General features: G+C 43.1%; 2 protein-coding genes across 2 annotated transcripts in view; both read right to left on the reverse strand.

The window, feature by feature from the left end:
- Positions 1-23,076, reverse strand: LOC310799244 (uncharacterized protein). Its single transcript, XM_083661815.1, has 6 exons — positions 22,958-23,076; positions 20,810-20,877; positions 9,453-9,785; positions 9,173-9,226; positions 566-685; positions 1-470 (listed from the first exon to the last, which is right to left on the reverse strand). Exons 1-6 carry the CDS (start codon positions 22,975-22,977, stop codon positions 337-339), a joined length of 729 nt encoding a protein of 242 aa, XP_083517941.1. The 5' UTR covers positions 22,978-23,076; the 3' UTR covers positions 1-336.
- Positions 23,032-26,054, reverse strand: part of LOC310799349 (semaphorin-3D-like) — a gene marked incomplete at its 5' end in the record, with an annotated part of 25,798 nt that continues 22,775 nt past the window's right edge. Inside the window, one exon of the mRNA XM_083661942.1 lies at positions 23,032-23,162. Within this exon, the coding sequence (XP_083518068.1) occupies positions 23,079-23,162 (84 nt within the window). The 3' untranslated portion in view covers positions 23,032-23,078. The remainder of the gene's footprint in view (positions 23,163-26,054) is intronic.

Consider the following 26,054-nt stretch of genomic DNA (forward strand, 5'->3'; position numbering starts at 1 on the left):
TCTTTATAAGTTTTTATAAAATGTATTTTCATGTATTTTCAAAATACAAAATACGTATTTGTATCTCAAATACATTTTCAGACAGGTATTTTGTATTTGTATTGTGATACATTTTTTGAGCAAGTATTTGTAATTTGTATCAAAATACTTTATGATGTATTTTCGCCCATCTCTGTTAATGGGAAACTGTCTCTTGAATGATAACCTCATGCTGCACCAGAAGATGTAAATAAAAACTCCAGCCAATGAAACACCATCACAGATTTGTAAACACCCTCCTCTGCCTTTCTTCCCTAACTGATCTCCCATTGGTTTAGACTTCTGAATGATCCCTCCTCATGGCGGAGTCTGTCTGATAGTAGAGTACATGCTGTTCTGGTCCATGGTGGCTGGATGGAGGTTCTGATAGGGGGAGTCTGGGGACGTCACCTGCAGGTTTATGGCATCAGAGTTTCCCCTGGTGTTCAAACCTGTGGACAGACAGTACAAAGGTTGTTTGTTTGTAAGAAATGAGCAGCCTAAGACATAGTGAAGATGATATCGACAGGGTGGGAAGATAACTCACCATCACCTTCCCTCTGTGTCTTCCATTTGCAGAACAACAGCAGACCAAAAGGCAGCAGCAGCAGCACAACAGCAGCAACCACAGCTACCCACACACCCCAAACCGGAAACATTGGCTCACCTGGGCGAGAGACACGGAGAGAGAATGGGGAAGAGGGGAGAGAGGGAGTACGAGAGCAAGTCAGAAAGAGAGAGAGGGGCAGGGGTGAAACAATGACCTGATATAAGTGAGAAAAACCATCCTATCAGGTCTGATCAACTAAAGAGAGAGAAATCGTAAATCCTACAGCTACAGTCATTGGATTTGTATCACTATTATAATGTGAGATTAACAAGAAATTACCAATCACAACGGGAGAGAGGGTTAAAAATAGGGAGACTCCTGTGTGTCGGCAGGTATGATGTCTAATGTGTGGCCCTTCGCTTACTTGATGTAGGTCAGTATGGACCTTTGGAAAAAACGTTGCCCACCCCTGATTTAGGGGCACTTTATGGTAATTCGAGGGACCTTGTTTTCGGGGCATCCTCTTTTCTTCACCCCCCCCCCCCCCCCCCAAGTTTGGGGCCTTTTTATGGGGTGGGGGGGGGGGGGGGTTGGGCGTGACTTTGACAATTTGGCCAACCCACTGTTGTTTCCCGCCCCGGAGGAGGGCGAGACCCTCCTGGACCCCCAGGGACCGCACTTTTGGCATCGTGCTTGCCTTAGTCTTTTTATGTGAATAACATATCTAAATCTTGCTTCATCCAAAATTTTTGGATGAAGCAAGATTTAGATATTGTGACTAAACTAATAACCAACAGCACAAATAATTGACAAAAATCTCAAAATAAATATACAGTATTTACCCTAATGAGAAAAGGAGCAAATGTGATGGTTAAAACTGAAGAATGAGATCACAACAGTCTAATCCTATTAAAAATGAGATATTAGTCTAAATCTGTCTTCAAACGGCCAACATTTGAGAAAAACTTCTGAAATCATGTGTTTGGGCCTGAGGATGTGGGCCTGTACAAATTGTGCCCCCCCCCCCCCCACCTTTGAAATGTAAATTTCAGCTTCTGCTGCACAGGTGTGAGTTTCATATCACACTTTGCACCATAATGGAATTAAATTAAAATTAAATGGAATCTATCCAAAACATACGTCACTGCTGAAGTTAGACCGCAGTGTTTACTCATAGGAGGTGACAACTAAAATTCCCACCGTGGTCTTTCTGTCTTCTGCTTCCGCTGCGCATGCACGTGTGAGTTTCATATCACACTTTGCACCTTGAGTGTTACACGGTGCCAAGTGGAATCTATCAAAAACATATACCTCACTGGTGACGTTATAGACCAGTGTTTACTCATTATAGGAGGTGACAACTAAAATTCCCAGTATTTTTTTACCTTTATATGTTAAAGACCGTTAAAATGTTTGTTTTTCCATCTGAGCTCTTGTGTCCCCAACACCTTTCCACACAAAGAGGCCATTCATACCTGGCATTAACATGCATTTTCTGTCATCAGATTGCAATCAGATAGTGCTTGATTTCTGATAGTGCCTGATTTCATTTACACCTGGTGTTAACATGCGTTTTCGGTGATCAGATCGCAATCTGATTGCAATCTGATCATCCAAAATGGGTGTCCTCTCAATCCGCATACAGTTGTTGTATGTGGATTGAGAGGACACATTGCATTTACACTTGTGTTCAATGTGTACACGATGCATCCCTGACCACCTCCAGAGGTGGTTTGGCCGATCAAATTGCAATCCGTCTTCAATGTGTCTTGGGGGAGTTTACACCTGTAATTTCAAGTGGTCAAGCACAATCTGATGACAGAAAATGCATGTTAATGCCAGGTGTAAATGGCCTCAAAGTGACGCCCTTGTACATGAAGATTTAAAGATGTGAGTGTTCAACCGGGTTTCTTCAATTTAAGCTCAATATCAAAGATCCGATCCGTCTCACACTCCCCCCGGACCACGACCCGCTACAGTTTGCATACCGCCCCAACAGGAGCACAGTGGATGCAGTGGCACACGTGCTCCACACCGCCCTGTCCCACCTGGAGGGGAAGGACACCTATGTGAGAATGCTGTTCGTGGACTACAGCTCAGCATTCAACACCATAGTACCCTCCAGGCTGGTAAGCAAACTCAGGGACCTGGGACTAAACACAGCGATGTGCGACTGGATCCTGGACTTCCTGACAGACCGCCGCCAGGTGGTGAGGGTGGGCAACCTCACCTCCTCCCCGCTGACCATCAGCATAGGAGCGCCCCAGGGGTGCGTCTCCAGCCCCTTCTGGTACGACCTCTACACCCACGACTGCGTGGCGACTCAAACTTCAAACACCATCGTGAAGTTTGCAGACGACACAGCAGTCGTGGGGCTGATCTCGGGGGGCGACGAGACGGCCTACAGAGAGGAGGTGAGGGTCCTGGAACAATGGTGCCAGGACAACCACCTCTCTCTGAACGTCTCCAAGACCAAGGAGATCATTGTGGACTACAGGAGAGGGGGGGGCACACACCCCCCAATCACCATCAACGGCACAGTGGTGGAAAGGGTGGACAGCTTCAAGTACCTGGGAGTCAACATCCACCAGGACCTGACCTGGGGCGGCCACACCGCCACTGTTGTCAAAAAGGCCCAACAGCGAATACACGGACTCAGGCGCCTGAAGAAGTTTGGGCTAAGGAAAGAAATCCTCAGGGACTTCTACAGAGGCACCATTGAAAGCCTGCTGACTGGCTGCTTCACCGCCTGGTACGGGAACTGTTCCACCATGGACCGCAGGGCGCTACGGAGGGTGAGGCGCGCGGCCCAGCACGTAACAGGAGACGAGTTGCCAGAACTGCACGAACTGTATAACCAGCGGTGCCTCAGGAGGTCCCTGAAGATCATCAAAGACACAAACCATCCCCACAACAGCCTGTTCTCCCTGCTACCCTCAGGGAGGAGATACAGGGTTCCAAAAGCACGCACAAATCGCTTGAGGAACAGTTTCTTCCCGCAGGCCACGAGACTCCTTAACATACACAAATAGTGTAGTAGTCGTACCGTACCGTACTGCAGCTGCTACCATTATGTATGCCTAATGTTTAATTGTATGTCTAACAAGGTACATGCTATTTGCACCTGTATGTCAATTACGTCGAATTTAAAATGTCTGAACACGTCTAACGTATGCACAATGCCTAATGTTTAATTGTATGTTTAATAAGGTACATGCTATTTGCACTGTATGTCAAATACGTCGAATTAAAATGTCCGAACACGTCTAACGTATGCACATGACATGTGCACCTATGTGCAATGAATATGCCACTGACTTGTCTTATCGCTATTCTGCCTCATTGCCTATTGCTGCTTAGTATTGCTTATTGATGCCTATTTCTTATTGCCTATTGCTCATTGCTTGTTGCCTATTTGTACTATGTCGTAAACGGAGTCCACAGCACAAGAATTTCACACGTGATACTTGTACCATGGAGTGACAATAAAAATCTTGAATCTTGAATCTTGAAGAGGATTTTCTTCAAAATTCAAAAGATTCCCAAATGCAGTCTATGAGGAAACAGCTAAATTTATTTTTTAATGTCAAAGACTCCAGGTTAGAAACAGAACAGACTTTTAAAAGTTTTTGTGTCCTTACCAGAGACGAGGTGGAAGGTGTCCCCAAATGTGAGACTCCCATTTTTTATGTAGGCACAGAAATAAATCCTGTAATCATCCGCGGTGATGATTTTAATCATGAGTCTGTTTCCCTCCAGCGTTACATATTTTGTTTCAAATTTGTAATTGTCCTTGCTGTATATGGCATCAGCAGTTATCTTATTGAAGATACGCAAGATGTGCACACGGATCTGGCTGAGCTGCATGTACCAGAAGATATTTCCATCCTGCAGAGAGCAGCTAAATGTTGCGTTATGTCCCAACAGTGCCTTAACTATCAGGTTCTCAGCTTGGACACAGATCAGGAAAACAGGGAAAATGACCCACACCAGCTTCATGTTCTTCTGCAGCGAAGACTAAAACCAGTCAAAACAACAGACACAGCCTGACTCTCTGAGTGACGAGACCCCTGCCTGTCACTTCACTTCTTATGTGACAACTCTGTCTGATGTGGGCGGATTTTAAGTTGTGTTCTTATGGGAACACCACACACACACACACACACACACACACACATACACACACACACACACACACACACACACACACACACACACACACACACACACACACACACACACACACACACACACACACACACGTTGCCATAAGATGAGATAAACCCAGTTGCGTTGGCTGAGGGACCGGGGAATTACATTTCTGTTTATGGACACTCACAAGGAGGGGCTAAATGTATACTGTGTGTGTGTGTGTGAGAGAGAGAGAGAGAGAGAGGGAGAGAGAGAGAGAGCGAGAGAGTGAGAGCTTGCATGCGCTGTACATTTTACCCCATCAACATAAGGCTTAAGCCTACTGCAAGTGTTATGGAAATTGCTCAGAAACACCCTCATTGTCAATATACTGTACCTGGAAAGCCATACATCCTATAAGCCTTTTTAGAGGACTTGCTGCTAGACTAATAACTGTTTTGGTCATGGGTTTCATACACTGTAATAAAACATCTAAAAGGCAAACATCTTATCAGAAGGGGAACCCTGGGACAAAATATTATCAGATGGGGGTCCGTGGTCTAATTTGAGTCACGGGCCAGTTAGGGGTCCTTGTGGTCCCCAATATTTATAACAGCCGAGCTCCCGAGTACCTCAAAAACCACTTCCTGAAGAGCGGTGATGCTCATGCGCACCACACCCGAGCCAGCATTGCTGACCTGTGCATGCCAAGGTTTAAAACCAACATGGGTAAGTGTTCGTTTTAATTTTCTGGTGCGGTGCATTGGAACAAGCTACCTTTACCGGAAACCAGCATCTTAAAAAAAAAAAAAGAGCTAAAAACCTGCAGACTGCGGTTGAGTTTGTTCTTCAGAACCTAACCTAAAATAAACACTGACATTTAACACATTCACATACACAGAGAGATGTGTTAACCACAACCAAACAACAGTTTAACTGCTTTCTGCAGCACGCATAGGGGGACTATGAGATGACGTGCCCCTCGGCCAGATACAAAGATCTCCACCACCCCTGTGACCACAACAGGAAATGTTTGCAACAAACACAGGCTCGTATGAGCCCCATCACCTAAATCTCAAGTCTATTTACAGCTCAGAATGTACATAGTCACAGCATGTTAGAAAGGCTATCTGGCAATAATCTTTGACTACGGTACTCTTAAAGTCACTTCACTTCTAACAAATGAATGACCTTATTGCATGTTGCTATGCTTTTTTTTTTTTTATTACCTCCACGAACCATTTCAATATGGTTTCTTTCCGCCCTAATCACAGCACTGAAACAGCCCTGGTAAAAATCACTAACGACCTCCTCGTTCCTCGACCTTCCTAGGGATTTCTGTTTTTCTGATAAAAAAGAGAAAAATGATAGAGTCCTATGTTCCTATCACCACAAAGTACAATTTCCGCCTAAACTAAAGCTACGTTTACAGGACTATAATTCATTATCTTTTAAGGTAAATCATTTTCTGACGTTCATACCTCAGCAAATCTGATGAGGAAAAGAGTGAGCATTCTCAAGTTATGGGCTTTTTGTCACCTTTGCCCTATTCAGACTGGCCTAATTTGATTGAGGTAATTCTAAAGAACAGCAAAAAAGATTTTATTTTTATTTTTACAGTGCACCTGAACGCAACATGCAAGATATCCGCTGAATAAGTGTCCAATAAATGTTCATGTCATTCTGGCCAATACTTCTGTTATAGCATTTCAGTCTGGAATATGGAATATCTTTCAATAATCTATGATTTAGCTGCTAAATTGTCAAATACCGCCATCTGCTCGCTACCCAGGCACTTATGTATGTACTTAACCTAAACTAACTTAACCTAACTAACTATCCGGTGTGCACAACACTGTCAGCCTAAACTCCGGCTGACACCCCAAAAACCTACAATCCGCTACAGAAAAATGTATATTGTTTGTTTATTAACTGGCCCCTCGCCTTCTATCATTTCACGAAAGTGGCAAAGCAAGTTGAGTATCCCTGACCTATAGGGAGAAATTTAGTTTGTCATTGTAAACCCACAGCACAGTAATGATGACATGTTCTTCATAGATCTAGCCTTTTAATTTTTCTCTTAAGCTTTCTCAAAGTACACCAAATTCATGCATTTTACTTTAAAATGTTTCAAAAAATCTCCCTTCAGGACCTGCATGCAGCCAGAACACTGAAGCGGCCTCGGTAAGATCATGGCCGACCCCTCCCACCCTGGCCACGAGCTCTTCAAAACACTCGCCATCGGCAAGAGACTGGGGTCTGTCAAGACCAGAACCTCTCGCCACAAGAACAGCTTCTTCCCAACTGCCATCGGCCTCACCAACAAGTCCCGTAAGCCCCTTCCACCAACTCCCCCCCACCTCCTCCTGAACTCAGCTGAATCCCCCCCCCCCTCCACTCGTCACTTAAAGTATTACAGCCGCTTCCTCTACCAGAACTTTACAAGATTACTCTTGCTAACAGCATCGTGCAGTGTGCACCGCTTACGCTTAGACTGTAACTCATATTTAATTTAATGCCTATTTAACTCGGACTGTAAATTCATGTAAATTCACTGCCTATTTAACCATTAGCCTCCATTCTATGATGATACTAACTAAATTGACGACTGTCGCTCAGCTGGTTCTGCTTGTGGGCTATCGGCATAGCGGACTGTCGGCACTGCGGTCTGGTAACGCTAAAGTTCCGGTTGCAGGGAGCTGGATGTAGATAGTGGTAATTAACACATAAACTCGTCGTTTTCAGTGGGGGTTGTAAAAAAAGGCCAACCTGAAATCCTTGTTATTGGCGATTCCATAATTAGATCTGTTGAACTTCCAGGCGCCATCATCTACTGCCTTTCTGGTGGTAAAGTTAATGACATTATTGAACTCACACCAGTCCTTTGTGATCAACATCCCTCAGCTCACACACTCATTATTCATGTGGGTACCAACGACGTCATCAACAAACAAGCAGTTATACTCCGTGAAAAGCTTCAGTCACTTGCAATTACAATCCAGAGCCTTGGTAAAACCTGTGTTTTTTCCGGCCCCATTCCTACACTCTCTCATAATTCTGAACGTTTCAGTCGTCTTTTTGGTCTCCATGAATGGTTAAAAACCTTCTGTACTGCAACTGGGTGTGGCTTTATTAGCCATTTCGATTACTTCTGGTCCAGACCAGAACTTTTTAAACTGGATGGCCTGCACCCAAATATATCAATGGTGTTAAAACACTCACAAATAACCTCATTCAACACATTGCTTTCAATTCTGATTGATACAGACCTCAGCATGACCCCACTATAGATATCACCCCCATCCGCATTTATGAGCATCCCTCCCAGGGTCCTGCTGAACACTCCTCAGTTTCAAACAAATCCTGTATCAATCCAGAGAGTCTCTCTACCATCTCAGTTATAATCAATAACAGACCACCTAGCAAAAATAATTTTTCAAACCCTACTGGTTTCTCAAGATTAGGAAACATTGTGCAAATCAGCACAAGTAAGCCTGATCTTACACCTTCCACATGGCCCTCAGATGATTTTAAGTTTGCACTACTGAATATTAGATCGCTTTCTAGCAAGTGTTTTTATATTAATGATTTTATTTTAGATTTTTGCCTACACTTTTTATTTCTTACTGAATGCTGGCTCTCGTCCACAGCTTCTGCCACGCTTGTAGAGGCCTCTCCCCCAGGCTACAGCTTTTTATTCTCTGCTAGACAAAACAAGAGAGGTGGTGGAATAGCAGCCATTTTCTCTAACCAGTTTACCTGCAGTGAATGCACTTTTGGAGATTTCTCAACTTTTGAATATCTTGCCATGGTTATTAGAACGCAACACCTTTTTTCTCTGCACTACGGCCTTCCCTAGAACTATGGTTGGGTTTGTCACATTTTAAAACACCCCTTTTATTTGGGATGTTTTTTTAATGTGGCTGTTTTACTAGTTTTTATTCATTTATTTATTTTATTTGTATTCAAACACCCCTTTTAACTTGTTTTTTTTTATGTGGCCCTCACTTGTGTTTGTTTTGTTTGTAAACATCCTTTTAACATTAATTTCTTAGAGCATTATTTGTTTGTTATACTTTGTCCTATGCTCTTTTTAAGTGTAAAGTGTACTGGGACCATGCTTCATGGTGATTTTGCACTTTAAATAAAAATTGATTGATTGATTGACTGTAGCTCACTGTATACTGCGTGGAGAGGGACGGTAAAGGCAGTGTGTATCTTGGTTATGTATGGGGGATATGGCAAATGAGCGAAACTCCCAAAAAGTTGGCGTAACCCTTTAAGAATAACTATATAAAATGAATAAATAAATAAATAAAGCTACATGATAAATAGAAGGCTTTAATCGACTTGCAAGCACCTCTAATTTGTATGGGACAGTTTGGTTGCTTGGTTAAGCCAGTCGAACTGATTGTGCACCCCCCCCCCCCCTCTAATTAATTAATTAATTAATTAACTTTAGCTTCACCATACCTGGTACTCCTGGTGTTATGCTCACAGGTGGAACCTTTGTTGTCACAGGCTGATCTGTGTGGATTAACAAGTTGAAAGGTCAGTGATCAGCAAGGTGCTGTGGACATCCAGTGGTCGTATACTGTATATCTATCTATCTATCTATCTACAGTATATAGGCTTGATTTGCATGAGTGGATAAATCACTTGCTACACTGGAGTTAGGCTGCGTTTCTGTGCATGGTACTACCCCCCCCCCCCAAACAACAACAACAACAAGAAAACCTTCTCAGCTACAAACCTGTGACTTTGAGTTCGACCTCTTGTTCCTTGAGGATCCTGCAAAACGGGATAAAACAGGTATATAGTCCGTGGTCAGTCAGCTGGACCTTCTGCAGAATTATAGAGTAGTTGCCCTGGCTGTAGAGCTCAGGGAAACTGTAGGTTCGGTCCTTGTAGGGAGGCTTCAGGGAGGAAAGGTCTGGTGCATTGCGGATGATGTCGTAGACGTTCTTCTCATTTTCGTACCGCCAGTATACGCCCTGAAGTTCCTGTAGCTTGTCGGAGGGGCTGCAGGTACAGGGTAACAGGATGTCTTCCCCTAAGAAACCGCTGATTATCTTCAGGGCAGCAGCTACAAGATACCAAAAACAAAGAGCTTTATATAACAGAGATATTCTCCTACCTTTCTCATTGTTATATATTTGCATATTACTATTTTTTTAAATGTCCTTTTTTATGACATGTCCTGCACTCAGCATCACGGGCCGGACAATCCTTCCATAAATGCATTTTCGCATTTCCACATCTGCCACATTCTGAGGATGTGGCATGCTATACAAATAGCCTATAGGCTACACGCTGCCTTTTACGGGAGGTGTGCGAGGTGGGTGCAGAATAGGAGGAATGGATGTTTGATGAGGATAAGCGCAGTTTTTACAGTAGCCTAATATAGTTTTATAAGTGTATATGGTTTATATGTTTACAGTTTTATAAAGACAGTCACAGTCAGCTGGACGTTGGAGCCGCGCTTTCACCCTCCCTCGCAAGGCTCAGACAACAGGAGTAACAGAATTAACAATGCAGAAAGAGATGACACAATGACGGGGAAGGAGAATTTAAAGTTGAAAAATAAGCTCTGTTCGGCAATTAACTGCAGAAACTCTGACAGCAAACAACATGCCTTTTATCGTTTCCCCAAAGACCCTGGAAGGTAATTATTCACGACCGTGAACAATGAAGGCTATTAGTCTCGCTCTGAGGCTATAGTATTTTCAAGTTGAAGCTGTGTTCACCATATTATGTACATGCTAACTAGTTAATTGAAACTAAGATGACCAGGGTTACAACCTAGTCACCTTTAGGTGAGTCACCCTTTTCATCCCGAAATAGGCAGATTTCTGAATGGTTTTATGTCTGCCCTAGCTGGTATCGGTCACCTTTTTCCACTAATCACTATGAACAAACATCCAAAAACATCAAAGCTTGCCTTTTAGCATTTGGAACTGAATCCCCTCCAGTTTCCCCCACCCCCATTTTCTTACTCTCAGCAGTTCTTGTTCATTTTAATAATTAAAATGTCATGTAGCCTACAAATCAATGAAGGAACAAACAAATTAATTTAGGAATAAATACATGCTTCTGCCTTTTACAGGTGTGCCAGGTGGGTGCAGAATCTGAGGAATTCAACTTTGATGAGGATAAGCTCTGAGCGCCTTAATCGGAGTGTGCAGTGCACATTTTCACCCCAGCCAGTTTAAGACACCGTCTGATGTGTATGTATTTACTGAAAAATATCACAATCAAACAATAGCCATCTTGGCAGGCCATCTTGGCAGTGCCCTGCTACCAGCCTGCTACTGACAGTTGCTTTAAAAACATCAGTGGTCTCAGCCCTGTGCAAAGATTTCTAATTGGCTCATTTGAACACATTTCAGAAAAATCGCTCTTCACAATGTCAATAGAGCAATGGGCTTTTGACTTGGCATGTGGCCTTGTGCCCTACAAAAAATTGCGACGCCAAAGGCCAAATGGCCTTTCCCCTAAAATAACGAAATTCCCACCCTGAAAAGATGTGCTTATTTGAATGCCCATACTCCTAAAGGCAACATTCAGAGAAAATCGCCCTGAAAGTTGAACAAGCTTGGTTTGCTATAATATTTTTCAATGTACCTTCTATTCTCTGTTGGAGGCAGTGTGCTGTTATAAATCTTTGACAGATTTGTCTACTTCATGTGGTTTTCAAAGTGGGAGGCGGCCCTCAGCAGGGGGGCTCGGGATCCAAGCAGTTTCAGGGGAGGCTCAGTGAATTGAAGTGAATAATATATGAGCTATTACATTACCGTAGTTATCAAAAGGAGAAGTGATTTGGTTAAAGAGATAGTTCAGAGATCCAGTAGTTTGGGGGAGTTTTACAGTATATCCCCCACTTTTTTTTAGTCAGAAAGAAAGAAATGTCTCCAGACAGAACTTATGGGGGGGTACCTTTTATGTATTTTGTGTAGTCTGAACTATGTCAAAGAGCAATATCTGGCTATCTTGGCTCAATTAAGTGTTTTAATTTATGTTTATATGTTGGCATTAAAATTCCATGATTTGACCATTTCCACTCGAGTCGACTAATTTATAAATGGGTGATTTAGCAATGGGAGTATGCCATGTCTTGTCTCTTTGTTGTTTGAAAAATTGTTAAATAAAGAGTTAAAAAAAAAGAATAGCTTAACTTTTCTAGCCAGGTTCAGTCTATCCAGGCCTATCCCCTCTACATTTTTACGTTAACATACATTTACTTGAATGTTTGTTATGGTATAGATTTATAGGCTACATGATTGCAAATTCTACATTGACATTTTTTCCCCCTGATTATAGTCTGGACCATGTCTGCATATAGCCTACTGTTGTAGTCAGTGAATTTTTCAGCAAATGTAATCAGAATCAGAAAGACTTTAATGATCCCTGGGGGGAAATTGGGACAAATTAACGCAGATTTATCTATATACAGTATGTAAGCACACATGGAGCTGATCTTTCATCAATAAATGTGTTTTCTTTATAAATAAATAAATCAGTAAATTGAATTAGTCATTCTGAACCCATGATTTCAAAGTGCTGTATTTATTTAATAAATTAAATTCAGAATGAATGTTTACATGTTTCTGCTTTGATCCTGCCATTGAATAAATAAGTAAATAGTATAGGCTAAGTAAATAGAATAGACGATATATATCACAATATATATGTCCATTCTACGACTCAGTCGGCGGGAACTCATCCCTCAGCGCCTTCTCAATCTCCTCTCCGGAAATGTCAACAACATTCAAGAACCTTCTAGCTGCATCCATCATCATCTTAATCTTTTCCTTTTTTCCCTTGATCTGCTCTGTACAATTAATCACCATGGCCATAAATGTCAAAAATCCTTTTTTGTCCACACAAATGTTTTGTTCAACTCCCTTCTGTTTCTTCTCTGGTTCCTTTTCAATTTCTTCCATTGTATCGCTCTCATTCTCCACTCTTTTAACAGCTTCACCATATGACATACCCTTCTCTTTTACCCTAATCTGAATCACTTTCACCTCATTTACTCTCCTTGGGAACCCGCATGATGATCACCATCACAGTGTAGGCACTTCGCCTCGTCTTCCTCTAAACACTTGTCTCTCTCACACTCCTTTCCCCCACATCTCCCACATCTCCTGACCCCTCTACACACAGCAGCAACATGACCATACTCTTGACAGCAATAATATCTCAGCAGTGCTCTTTCAAACGGCCTTACCCTATAACAACAATAATCAACATCTCTCAGGCAACTCTCCATCAAAGGTCAAACACACAGACAAACTCTCCTCCCTTTCCCCCTCACGATATCGCGTCAATCTCTTTGCATCCAGCACACCCTCCACACATTCAAACAACTCAGCCTCTACCGACAGAGGCACACCACTCACCACACCCTTCTTCCTTGCCTCAGATCCAAGTGCAAAACATGTTACACTAGCACGACCATAGGTAGAATCCCTATTACAGGACACTAAGTATTTAAATTCTTCCACATTTTCGACAGGCTGGTTGTCAATCAGTACAGGTGTAAAGATGTGTCCAGCGTTCCTGTGGCTCGCAATGACTAGCTCCCTAGTCTTCGTGCCGTTTATGAGGAGGGCGCAGTCATCACACCACTTTACAAGCTGTTCTATGTGATGGAAATAGGTGGATTGACCGCTTGTGTCCCCTGTCCTCATGAGGCCCACTAGCGCCATATCATCGGCATATTTATACATACAGGCCAAAAGCAACACAGTTGCAGCTGCAAAATGCAGGAGTAGCCTAGATATGAATAATCTGTGAGCAGGCGATCCGATATGAAATTGCTTAGATGTAGTAGGCTATTCTAGCATGTATGACCATTTCCAACCCAACGTCAGCCTCAGCTCCGTTGTGCACACGGCACCATGCGCTTTGGAGACGTTTATGTAACCTTTTTATGCCGGTTTAGTGATATTTCTCCACTCACCATTCAGCTGCAATCGATCGGCGGGGTCAAACAACATATCTAGGCTACTTGAGAGCACAAAAACGAATATATAAAAACATATTCCAAAGTGGTAAGTAGGGCTTAATTTAAATGTAGCCTGCAACAAATGCAAGGCTTTAGTACTTGATAAATTCAACAGGAGCCTTTTTTTGTCTTTTTTCTTTTTCTTTTTCATTTGAATGCAATGTATTTTTCATATTGGGACCATATGAATGGTGACTCGCTGTTTCCAGAGAGCTGATTGGTAAGCAGGTGGGTCTTTCATGGGTTTTGATCTTATCCTCTGAACTTAACCTGCTACAAAGCGTAGAGCATAAGTTGCTATGGTGATCCATCTCGATAAGAAGTTAACTAGGGTCGTGGTACGGCAAAACTAGGGATAAACCTGAAGTTACCTCGCTAAGCCAGTAATCTTGTTTCGTGGTACAGGCTACTGGTCTCCATTAAATAAATGAAAACAAGTCATGCATGGTAATCAGAGCCAGCCTTCCTTGTGACACGATTGTCTGGTTCAATCAGACAATCAGACTGATTGCATGTCTTCCTCGAAATGTCTGTAGGCTATTATTAAATTATTTATTAATATTTTATTCCTGACAGCACAGGTGTTCATATGCGTAATCCTTTGAAATCTCTGTGATAGTAATAGCAGAATTTGTCAGGGTCTTTGATCTTCTATCTCCAAATTCCAGATAGATAGCCTAAATAAATACATAAATGAATAAATAAAAAAATAACTTTATCCCTCTCTCTCTCTCCCGATCCCCCCTCTTTCTTTCTTTCTCTCTCCTCGCATGGCTATCGTCGCCCGACGTAGCCTACAATGTAGGTCTAACAAAACATATTCTTATAATCATAAAATCTCTGGGAATTATGTTTTCCATGCCGGGAGGCTATAGCCTACCGGAGTGTCTCCTGGCCAATCCAGGAGGCTTGGCAATACAATTTGGACCGTTTGATTTGTGGCTGTGTGAACTGTGAACACAAACGAACCAAGGCACAAATGGGAACAAAGCAAATGACCTAGAGGTGTGAATACACCCTTGTCTCCACAGCTGTGTCTTGATAATGTTCCCAAGTAGGGATGTCACGATACTAGAATTTCTACTTCGATACCGATACCCAGGAAAATATCGATACTCGATACCATTTTCGATACCACGGGAAGGGGGGATGATGACACATCAAGAGGCATAAAAATAAAATTAGACAGATGGACGGACAGACGCACACTTCTCCATAATCTAGGCCTGATAAAACTTTGAACTTGGACAGCATATTACCGCCACTCTAGCCCCCAGAACACATTTAGCTTGTAAAAGATACCCAATGATAGGGAGGGGTTAAATGAGTGATTTTTCATTAAAAGAAAGCACTGATAGTATCAAAACTGTTGCAAATGAGTATTGTATCCATTTACATTTTTTAGTATTGATACTTTTGATGCTATCGATACCTGTTGCAAATGAGTATTGTATCCGATTCAAATTTTCAGTATCGGTACTTTTCGATACTATCGATACTTTTGACAACCCTATTCCCAAGTCTCCACTAGGGATGCAGGGGTTAACCGGTTTGACTATTAACCGCGATTTAAAACGTCACGGTTATATAACTGCAGAGGCTCCGCTACACCGAGTGTTTTGTTTCACAACAGTTTGTCAGTTTAAAACTCCCGTGAGGCGCAGACAGCGCTGGAAGACACGGAACAGTCTTGCAGGACAGCGACGGAAGGTGGTCGACGTCACGTCCGGACGGGTCGCAGCGGAAATTTTGTAGGGAAATTGGACTGTCACTGTTTCAGTTTAATTTAAGAGATAGCTATTAAACAAAGGAAGCGAACTGCTGTTTTGTCAATGGAAGAAGCTGATGAAGGTGGGGGGAGTGGGGAAAATATGAAAAGTAAAGGGAAAGGAAGGAAGCTTTCGAGCGATTCAGAAGGAGGGGCAGAAGGGGGGAAATCTAGTAAGATGATGAGAAGGGAAAACAGCCAGGCAGAAGAGTTTAAAGTTATCTTTAAATTAAAGGAAGGGCAGTCAGGGTTTTGTTCCTTCAACCCTATCAAGCTTTCTAAAGCATTGAAGGGAGTGCTGGGAGACATCCTAAATGCGAGGCTCATGGCAGATGGGAAACTGCTGGTGTTTTGCAGGTCTGCAGCTCAATTGGCCAAAGCTGTTTCAATGTCGGCAATAGGGAAAAAGCCAGTGGAAAGCTTTATCCCAGGGAGAAGGGCTGTTGGTTTGAAAGGGGTTAAATATGGGGTTTCACTTGAAACCAGCAGGGAGGAGCTAGTAAGGGATGTTGGGGGTGCGAGGGTCGCTGAGGCGTCTCGCATTAGAGTGTTTAGGGAAGGAGCTAAACGTGATTCAACCACTGTGGTGGTCTTAACTTTTCAGGAAGAGCATCTGCCGGAGCGAGTGTTTCTAGGATGTCTGTCCTTTAAAGTTCATCTGCATAGGAGGCCACCATTGAGGTGTTTTAAATGTCAGAGGTATGGCCATATTGCAGCTGCTTGTCAAGGAGTTAGAAGGTGTGGGAAGTGTGGGGGTGAACATGAGATTTTTGACTGTAAGGAAGTGGAATTGAAGTGTGGAAGCTGTGGTGGAGGGCACATTGCTGGGAATCGAGAGTGTGGGCAGTATAAGCAGGCTATGAGGGTGCAGCAGTATAGGGAGGTAAATAAAGGGGTGTCTTATGCTGAGGCTCTTAAAAAAACTGAAACATGTGGTGAAGCAGGTGGAATGAGAGAAAGGGCAGTAATAGCGCCTCCTCAGGTTGCATGTGTAGCAGAGGATTCAGTGGTGGTGAGCAGGGTTAATTTCCTGGCGTTCATTGTGGAAGTGATGTGTGAGATGAAGAAGGCCAAAAATAACTCTGATGTGGTGAGATGTGTGTCCCGGCGCTGCTGGTGGAAGCGGGGGAGGCTCCACTGAGGCTGCGACGTGCAAAGCTAGCTCTAAATTATTGGATCAAGCTAAAAGGCTCTGTAACAGCACTTCCTTCAATTTCTTTGCTGTCTGAATGTTGGGAGTTTGGAAATGGTGCTAGCAGGATGAATAGGTGCAGCTATATTAATACAGTAAGGGGGTACTCAGAGGAACTGGGTTTTAATAAAATAAAGGTAGGGCCCCCTGTGTTCTGGCCACCTGTACCTCGTTGGCTGTGGTCAGAGGCGGAGGTGGACTTAACAATAAGAGAGGCCATACAGGAAAAGCGAATAGGAAGTGTTGCGGTGGGCGTGGAGGAACATCTTAGTAACAACTGGAATAACTATATCAACATTTATACGGATGGCTCAAGAGACCCTGAGAGTAGAAGAGTGGGTTTTGGAATGTATGTCTCTCATGCCAAAATCAGTCAGAGTAGGAGACTGCCTGATGGTATCTCAATATTCTCAGCAGAGTTGATCACTTTACTGTGGGCATTGTGGTGGGTGGAAGAGGGGGGATTCAGTCAGGCTGTTGTATGCTCCGATTCTCTTTCTGCCTTGATGGCTTTGGGGGGAGGTGAGGGGGGTAGAGCTAGAGTAGATATAGTTGGGGAGATCTTAATGAAACTGACTGAACTAGAGAGGCAGGGCTGTAGAGTGTTTTTTTTGTGGGTGCCAGCGCATGCAGGAGTTGAGGGAAATGAGGAGGCGGATAAGCTGGCTAAGCAATCTATCTGGGCCCTTCTTGATCTAACTTCGTTCTCTCTCTTTCTTAAAAATATATATATATATATATATATATATATATATATATATACTAACCTAAAACTTAAACGGTGCAGCTGAGCTGATAAATGCCGACTTGTTCAACGAGCAACAGGTTAGCGGATGTGATAGATAACATCATTAGGCTACATTCCCAAAACGAGTGTTATTTTGTGACGAGCAAACTTTTAATGTCGGAGTTCGACAAGGAAATGCGATGCGAGGAGGGACGCGCTGCGCTGCAGTCATGGGCTGCAGTGCAGAGTACTATCCAGGCAGCGTCAAGCCAGCGTAAACACAGCTGCTCACGTTCTAGACCAGATATTGCTCCCAGAATTATTTTACAGCGGGAGCCTCACAAAAATAAGGTGGATAGACAGCACGATTAAAACCACTGACAGGTCTAAAACACTGCATTGGAACAATTTAGAAGCAATTTATGAGACAGACTACTGTTGTTTATGCGACATAACGTCAGCCATGTGCTTCCTTGGAAATTATGCGATCGTGATTGCTTCTGCACTCTGCAGCAATCGGCTTTTGATTGACAGGCAGCTGCATGTCTTCCCCCAACGGCGTTCAGGCACAGAAAGTCTTAAAGGAACTGCGCACCGGAGGGTTCCGGCCCACTTTCACCAGTGTGGCTAAGGCCAGTTTGGGTAGAGGTAGGGTAGATGTGCAGGTGGCACTTGGCAAGATGGAGTGTCGGAGCATCATTAGCAAGAGGATTAGTCGGCAGTGGCAGCAGGAGTGGGAGGGTGACCATAAAGGGAGGAAACTATACAGTATCCAACAATCTGTGAGAGCTGGTAACAGGGTGAGCATGCCTAGGTCAGATGACATTAAACTGACCAGGCTTAGATTAGGGCATTGTGGGCTGACAAGTGGGCTGAAGATTATGGGGAAACATAAAGATGGCAAGTGTGAGCATTGTGGAGTATTGGAAACTGTGCAGCATGTACTGTTGCAATGTTCACACTATGCCGAGGAAAGGAGGGAATTATTTATTGAGCTGGGCAAACTGGGAGTTAAAAGCTTTTCCCTTAAAACACTGTTGGGTGATACAAATAAATAGTGTTAGGGAAGTAGTTTGCTTCCTTGTAGCTACAGACCTGTATCAGAGGATATAGGTCAATGTGCAGTGACGTAGTTTAACAGTGTGAGGCAGCAATGCACCAACCCGTGCCTAGTCTGCCGGAAATCTAAAGAAGAAGAAGAAGACAGCGCTGGAAGTAGAAGAACCTGTCTCTCTCGCTTCGTTTCCGCACGGACTATTTAGCGGAGGCACCAAACACAGGCAGCTGCCATGTCTCCCAGTAGTAGCCAGTCGGTAGCCTAGCCATGGACGCCAGCACCAAAATAAATGTTGCAATACATGTCCCGCAAGGTTTCTGAGATTAGGGGAAAGTCTGAGCTGGTGTTACGTTAAACCAAACGTGGGGAGGAGGCAGCGGATTTGTTTAGCGACAGTCAATTAGTTAACGTTAGCTGTTGTGGCTAATGTTAGCTAGCTGGCCATGGCCTAGCGTACATAGTTCAACAGGCAGCGGTCCTCGAGCTCGTTGTGACCAAACATCCCCGCATTTAAAGCACTTCATGCTCCCAGAGCTGGCGTAAACCATGGAGAACCTCATGCTTTACACAAAAAGAAACATCAAGGGTTTGTGTCAACTCCAAAAGCAACCCGCTAACGTTACATGTAGGCCTAATAACGTGAAGCTAACGTAGCTAGCTGCTTGGCAGTCATGATCTGACTGAGACAACGAAAACAAATGCTTACATTTACATAACAAACACCAGTCAAGACCACATATTTTCCATGCCTGCCCCATCATCACTTCAATAGAACTGACCCCAATGCAAAATTCAGACGGCCCATTTAGTTGCCAGTAGCATGCCAATAAGTCTAAGTTACTATGCCTTTTGTGTTTTTTCTGCAGACTAAGCAGCTATAGGCTTTCGCTTCTATAAAATAATAAAATATTTTTTGTATTTTTTTTTCTTTTTTTAATCCCAGGTGTGCATAAAATACAGGTTAAGAACTTATTTTTTTAAATACAAAAATGTGAAAAAAGTAACATAGTATGTTTATCGTATCGGTTATTGGAGAATATTTATCGGTTAGCCTAAGCTCAAGTAACGTTACAATAATGATTAATACCCCGTTAACGTTACTTGAGCTTCCCTTTGATGAAATGTTGGCCGCAAAGAGCAAAGACGTGTGTACTTTGATGGTAGAAAAAAAAGCAATTTTTTTTGCTCTCCCCAGCGACTGAACCACGTCGCACAAATCCACAACCTCCTCCTTTCTTTCTCCGACGGGATTCTGTAAAGCACAAGCCAGGCGTGTCTCCTCGTCGGTTTAGTGCAACCGATAGCACAACAGGTAGGCTATCCGGCACTTCGGCTGAACAAACAGCGTGAGTTGACTCGCAGGCAACGGAATGAACAAGTTTTTTTTTTACCGCCAGGTGGGCGTTCCCGGCAGCACGTAACGCCCCTTGAAAGCTATGAATACTATCGGCTGTAAAAAATCCATATCCTGCATCCCTAATTTTGGTTACTGTATTATTAGTCTTCCGGAAGGCAGCAACTGTTAAGATTGTGGGGGAAATACAATAAAACCTCTATTTAAAGAATGCTCATGTGATTTTTATACGTCCATAACAATAATCGTGAAACCGTGATAATCGTGGTTTTTTCTCAGACTATAATCGTACATCAAAATTAATCGATGCATCCCTAGTCTCCACTAGATTGAGCATACACATAGAAATGGAAACAGGTATAGACGGTTTTAACTTGACAACAAAAACATTCTAAATTGAACCCCCGCTCACTTCCTGTTGCAGTGTTTGCTATGGACATAAAAGAAAAAAAACATTCAAGTGCAGGACTGACCATTCCGTGAAAACCGTCTATACAGCTGAGCAGCGAAAACAAAAGTAACGATGTCGAGTGAATATTTCTGCAGTTTGCCGAATGCTGAGAAAAAGGAAGTGCTGTGGGGTTGCGCTCTGGTGAAAACCGTCTAGGCTATAGGTTGTGACACACACACACACACACACACACACACACACACACACACACACACACACACACACACACACACACACAGATCAACAACACTTTGCTTAATGTAATAATGTGAATATTTTCAATTAATATTGCAGTTGGAAAACTGCAGGAAAACTGAGGAAAATGCATTTCAACAACGGGTCATGTTATTGAAAATTTTGACACCAAGATTTTTTGTTATTTTTACTGCAAATCAAATGTATATTGGTTCCAAATATCGGTTAGCGGTCATTTTGATTACCGATAATCGATAACGTTATCGGCCCTGAAAAATCGGTCGATCCCTAAAAAAAATCCACTTGTCCCGGACAAGCCATAATGTCAAGCCCTGCATATTTATATGTATATTTACCTGTTGACTCGAGAGACAGCATCAGCATCAGCATCAGTGCCAGCTGGTGACGGCTGGTGACATTTTGCCTGAAAACAAAGAAAATGGTCAATGCACACTGCCGAGAACCCTTCACATCATGCTACCCCATTATTCGGGGCTTGAAACCCTAAATATAGCGAGTGGCAATAGCAGGGGTTCAAGTCTTGTGCAAATTGAACCACTAATAGTCCTTGAGGCAAATTTGTAGAGCACATTTAGGTGAATGTGTGGAAAAAAGTTGCTTGGAAATTGGAGAAACGGTGTGGGAGTTACAAACATATGCTACTGTTGTGTCAGCTAGAATTAGCTAGACATATTTTCTGTGAAGCCCTCTGGGAGATGCTTGTGAATTAGGGCTATAGAAATAAACTTGACTTGAAGTTACTGCCTTTTTTGTGTTAGGCCACGCCCACTTTTACCATCTGCGGTGCCCCCTTTTGCTAAAATTGCAAAATAGCATGTTAGAAATGCCATTCCAGATGAGGCTGGGAAGTTTGCAACCGATTATCTGAATGGACATGATTTACCGCTATTACATGGTTACACCATAGACCCGCCTACTTTCACCAATCATGACAAAACTTCTGATTTTGACTAGTACATCCTCCTTGATATATCTGCCAATTTTCGCGATCATTGGACAAACAGGTGCGGAGTTACAGCCTTCTTTGTGTTAGGCCACACCCATTTCTGGCGTTTATGGCGCCCCTTTTTGGCCAAATTGCACACAATTTGACACATATGGTCTGTGATGATCTCCGAACATCTGCACCAAGGTTTGTGATGTTTCGTTAATCGATCATGAAGTTATGACAATTTAGCTGAGAGGCCATGCCCTCTCACAACTTTAAGGGTTAATATCTCCGAAATTAAAGTAGATTTCAAAAATCCAAAAATCAGGATTGTAGAGCTTGCTCCATAGATGCTTCCTGGCGATTTTGGTGGAGATCGGTCAAACGGTCTAGGAGGAGATGTCGGGAAAAGAAAATTCCAAACTTTTCAAAATATCTCAAAAACCCTCAAGGCGGACCTTGAGGGTCTTTGAGGCAAATATGTAGAGCAGGTTCACCTGAACATCTGGAAAAAACTTGCTTGAAAATCGGACAAACGGCGTGGAAGTTATGGCCTTTAAGGTAAAACCTTTAATTATAGCGCCACCTTCAGGCCGATTCGAAAAATATTTCTTGAGCAGAAACTAGTCACCAATATCTGTCATTGTGCCAAATTTCAGGTCTCTGCAAACGACTGTGAATGGACTTGATTTACCGCCATTACATGGTTACACCATAGGCCCCGCCCACTTTCATCAATGATGACAATACTTCTGATTTTGAGTAGGACATCCTCCTGACACGCTTCCTGGCGATTTTGATGGAAATTGGTCAAATGGTCTAGGAGGAGATCTCAAAAGTCTATATTTTCAAACTTGGCAAATATCTCAAACTGGACGTATCTCCACAAGCGTAACTCATAGAGACTAATGGGTGGCAGCATTGGATTCGGGGTGAAAAAATACATATAGCTCTTTTGGAGGGATCGCGATCTGACCTTCCCTTTCCCAGAAAATGTAAACATGTCTCTGATTGGATAGTGGGAAATCTGCCTGTTAAGTACCACTCCCATGTCCCACTATATGCATGCAGGGGAATGAGGTTTTGATTATGGAGCTGATATGGGGATCGATTGAGAGCCAGGGGGCAGGGGGCGATGGTTGAGTCATCGATGGCGAGTGTGATGTGTCGTGATGTTTACCTCATCTCATCTCTCTCATTTGGTCAAGTTCAGTTTTGTCATTATTGAGTTTCAGGAAGTTGAGGAGGGAAAGGGCTGTAAATTGTGATCTCTTTTATTAACATCTCTGAACCTGTACATGCTCTTTTTCATGTTGGCAGGTATGATCTTAAACCTGCACATTGACATGTTAATAAAAGCAAAAACGAACGGCAACTATATAATTACCTTTTCCTCTCTCTCTCTCTCTCTCTCTCTCTCTCTCTCTCTCTCTCTCTCTCTCTCTCTCTCTCTCTCTCTCTCTCTCTCTCTCTCTCTCTCTCTCTCTCTCTCTCTCTCTCTCTCTCACACACACACACACACACACACACACACAGACACACGCACATCACTTACCTGCTGTTGTAAACGGCCATCTCCTCTATTATTATTACTTGCTAGATGTCCAAAATGTCCTTATTTTATGTTCTCTTTCTCATCCGGAAGTAATCCTGCTTGGGTTGGGTTCAAGTTGGGTTCATGTACGACGTCGACTCCTGCTGGTTTCCTGTCGTAAAACAGGAATATCATGTGCAAGACAGTCCCAGAGATGGCAGTGCCCCTGAAACAAACAAACACACACACACACACACACAAACAAGACACATTGCTGTGGTTTAATATACGTGAGACTGAGCTTAATACAGAAACACACACGCAAAAAAAACACAATATTGACATGAATTACGATATTAATTAATACTAGGTGTTGATGAGGAATTAATCCATTATGATATAGGCATAGCCTACTTAATTAATAGTAATTCATATATGACTCAGTGTGTTCATCAAACATACCTTTCATTAGTTGATGATGCATCAATTAATGGCTTAATTCATCATGCACGTGCAGGCTGACATTAATATGCAGAGAGAAAAAGGCCCAGAGTACAGGCGGTGCCAGGCACGCCGACAGTAGAGACAGGACTAGGGGATAGACCTGAAGGGGTGCAACCAGTTGAAATGGATCTTGATACAGGGACTGAGACAAAGGGGGAAACCAGCCCAGAGGTCGGTGGGGACACACCACATAAGAAAAGAGACACCTACAAGAGACTGATTGAGGAATGCTAGGAGGGGAAAAAAAGGGAAAAGTATATATATACATAATATATATATACAAGGATGGAAGAAGATTGCATGTAGACTGCAACATTTCACTTTTCACTTGTAACTCATTGAGAGAGAGCCACTTCCTGGTACATCACTTCCTTCCAATGCTGAGCTACTTTGTGAACTATAACCACTAGGTGGCAGTAAATGACTATAATCTTAGCAACAAATCCCACTGAGTCCAATACAAGTATAGAAGAAAGTAGTGCCCTGTGCACAGCTGTGCTGCTAGTCCCGGGTGCAGCTGGAGCAAGAGCAGTAGAAATAGCAGTAGTGAGGAAATCCAGCGCACACCAGGTTGTTAGAATAGACTTCTTTTATTTAAGTTGCATAGATATGGCGAACAACGCGTTTCGCTGTTAAGCAAACCTGATGAAGCAACAGCGAAACGCGTTGTTCGCCATATCTAGGCAACTTAAATAAAAGAAGTCTATTCTAACAACCTGGTGTGCGCTGGATTTCCTCACTATTGCTATTTTAATATGTCTGTCAAGATATTGAGAAATGGGCTCTGTTAGAGACTGTGTCCCAGCTACAATTGACCTATCGCTAAGCCACGCACCGAACGCAGACGAGCCAAACACAGCACGTGCAGCTCTACAATACACTAGAAGCACTAGAAAACTCGAGTTTCCTCTGGTTTTATGGGGTTTATACATTTATAAGTTGAAAAAATTGTCAAACGATGTGCATGGGGGTAAATGCAACATTACGAGGTATCCTGGGAGGCCAGGCAATGGATAATAAGAAACTAGTAAACGTAGATCCACTCACATCCACAAGGCTACTGTTTGAGTTAAATCTGCAATTGTGGTGACAGCGAGATGACGAGTCTTCTCCCTCATTTGGCTTCCATGATCCAAAAGGTATCATGAAATCATCATGGTATTCAGAAAGTCGGCAAAAGAAAATGCTGAATTATGCGAGTTTCCAGTCATTACGTTATGCGCGTGGAGTTGGTGAAGAGGTAGAGAGGGGAGGCTGGCCAGCGAGACTAGTGAAGAGGAGGCGCATTGATTGATGTGATTATAACATCGCCAGACACCAGTCAAACCCTAGTCTCGCTGGCCAGCCTCCTCTCCCTTCCGTCCGAGGAGTCTGGCGCCGCAGGTCTCCATAACTGGGATAAACCCTCCCCTGCTCTACTCTGCTCTCCCATTGGAGCGACTGTTTCGGTGGCAGCCGGATGTCCGCTCCCGGCTTATTCAAACTGTCATTGGTTCCGACCATGTCAATCAGAGCGGCTTCCACTCCATCCTCCCTGTGTGTCGCTGTAAATAGTGCCCTGCCGCCTCAGTGAAAACAACAACGCTAACTAGCTAGCAAGCTAACGGCAGAAACCTACACACTACCTCGTTGCCACACGCTGAAAACGGCAAATTGGATTGTTGGAAACTATTTTCCAAGGGCACTGCCGCTAAGCACCGCCCATCACAATCCCACTATGGAGACCTGCAGCGCCAGACTCCTCGGACGGAAGGGAGAGGAGGCTGGCCAGCGAGACTAGTCAAACCCTAAAACAAGGGAGTTAATCTTGTTCTCCAAATAAATGTGGGGTAGTCTAAAGAGAAAAGATCCGGGAGGAAAACATGATGTTAAAAGCTGTAAGCTATGCCTCTGCTGATCTGCTACACCGCCACTAGGGTTGCCACCTTTCATGCAGAAAATAAGGGACGCCCCCCCAAAGCAGGGGCCCCACTCCTCGGGCCACGACCACCACGGGCCCGAGGGCGGGGTGGGGTGCCAGTGGTAGTAAATCATAACTTAGATTGTTTCAAGAAAGCATTTAGATGAATACTTAAAGTTTGAAGTGCTTAATTAACAATTAACTAATAGACTATAATGATCAAAACTATTCACAAACTATGTATAGGCTACAAACTAACTATTTACAAAACTATTGCTATATTTCCAAGACTTTTAGTCTTAGGCTATTCAAACTCAAAATGAAAAGTGACAAAGAAAACAACTTTGAAAGCAGATTGACTTACCCTAAAAATAAATAAAAATCCTTCATCCAGTTTAAAATACGGTAGGCTAATCAACTTCATAACATTTATTTTCATTGGATGAGCTTATTTCTCAAATCAAATTAAAGACTAATCCAGTGAGACAACAAACTATACTTGCCATTTAGCCTTCAAAACTATTATATTTACAATACTTAGTAGTCCTATTCAAAGTTGGAGCAGTGCTTGTGGACGGTACAGGAGCTCTAACGTTATCCGGAGCCTCTGCTGATGTGCTGGCAGCAGCATAGCTAGAGACAGAAACAGTGTAACGGCGTTGTGTAGGTGGTACTTGCAGCAACCCATGTTAAGGGCTTGTCCAGGGGTGGGTA

The sequence above is a fragment of the Poromitra crassiceps genome, assembly GCF_964638095.1.
Source record: "Poromitra crassiceps genome assembly, chromosome: 27".
NCBI lineage: Eukaryota > Metazoa > Chordata > Actinopteri > Beryciformes > Melamphaidae > Poromitra > Poromitra crassiceps.

Bases quoted from the DNA above. Each gene is read 5' to 3' on its own strand.
- LOC310799244 (XM_083661815.1), bottom strand. From the start codon at position 22,977: ATGGCCGTTTACAACAGCAG. The intron at 9,786-20,809 runs GTAAATATACAT...GGTATCTTGTAG, and splicing joins GCTGTCTCTCGAGTCAACAG to CTGCTGCCCTGAAGATAATC. The intron at 9,227-9,452 runs GTTTGTAGCTGA...TAATCCACACAG, and splicing joins GGTCGAACTCAAAGTCACAG to ATCAGCCTGTGACAACAAAG.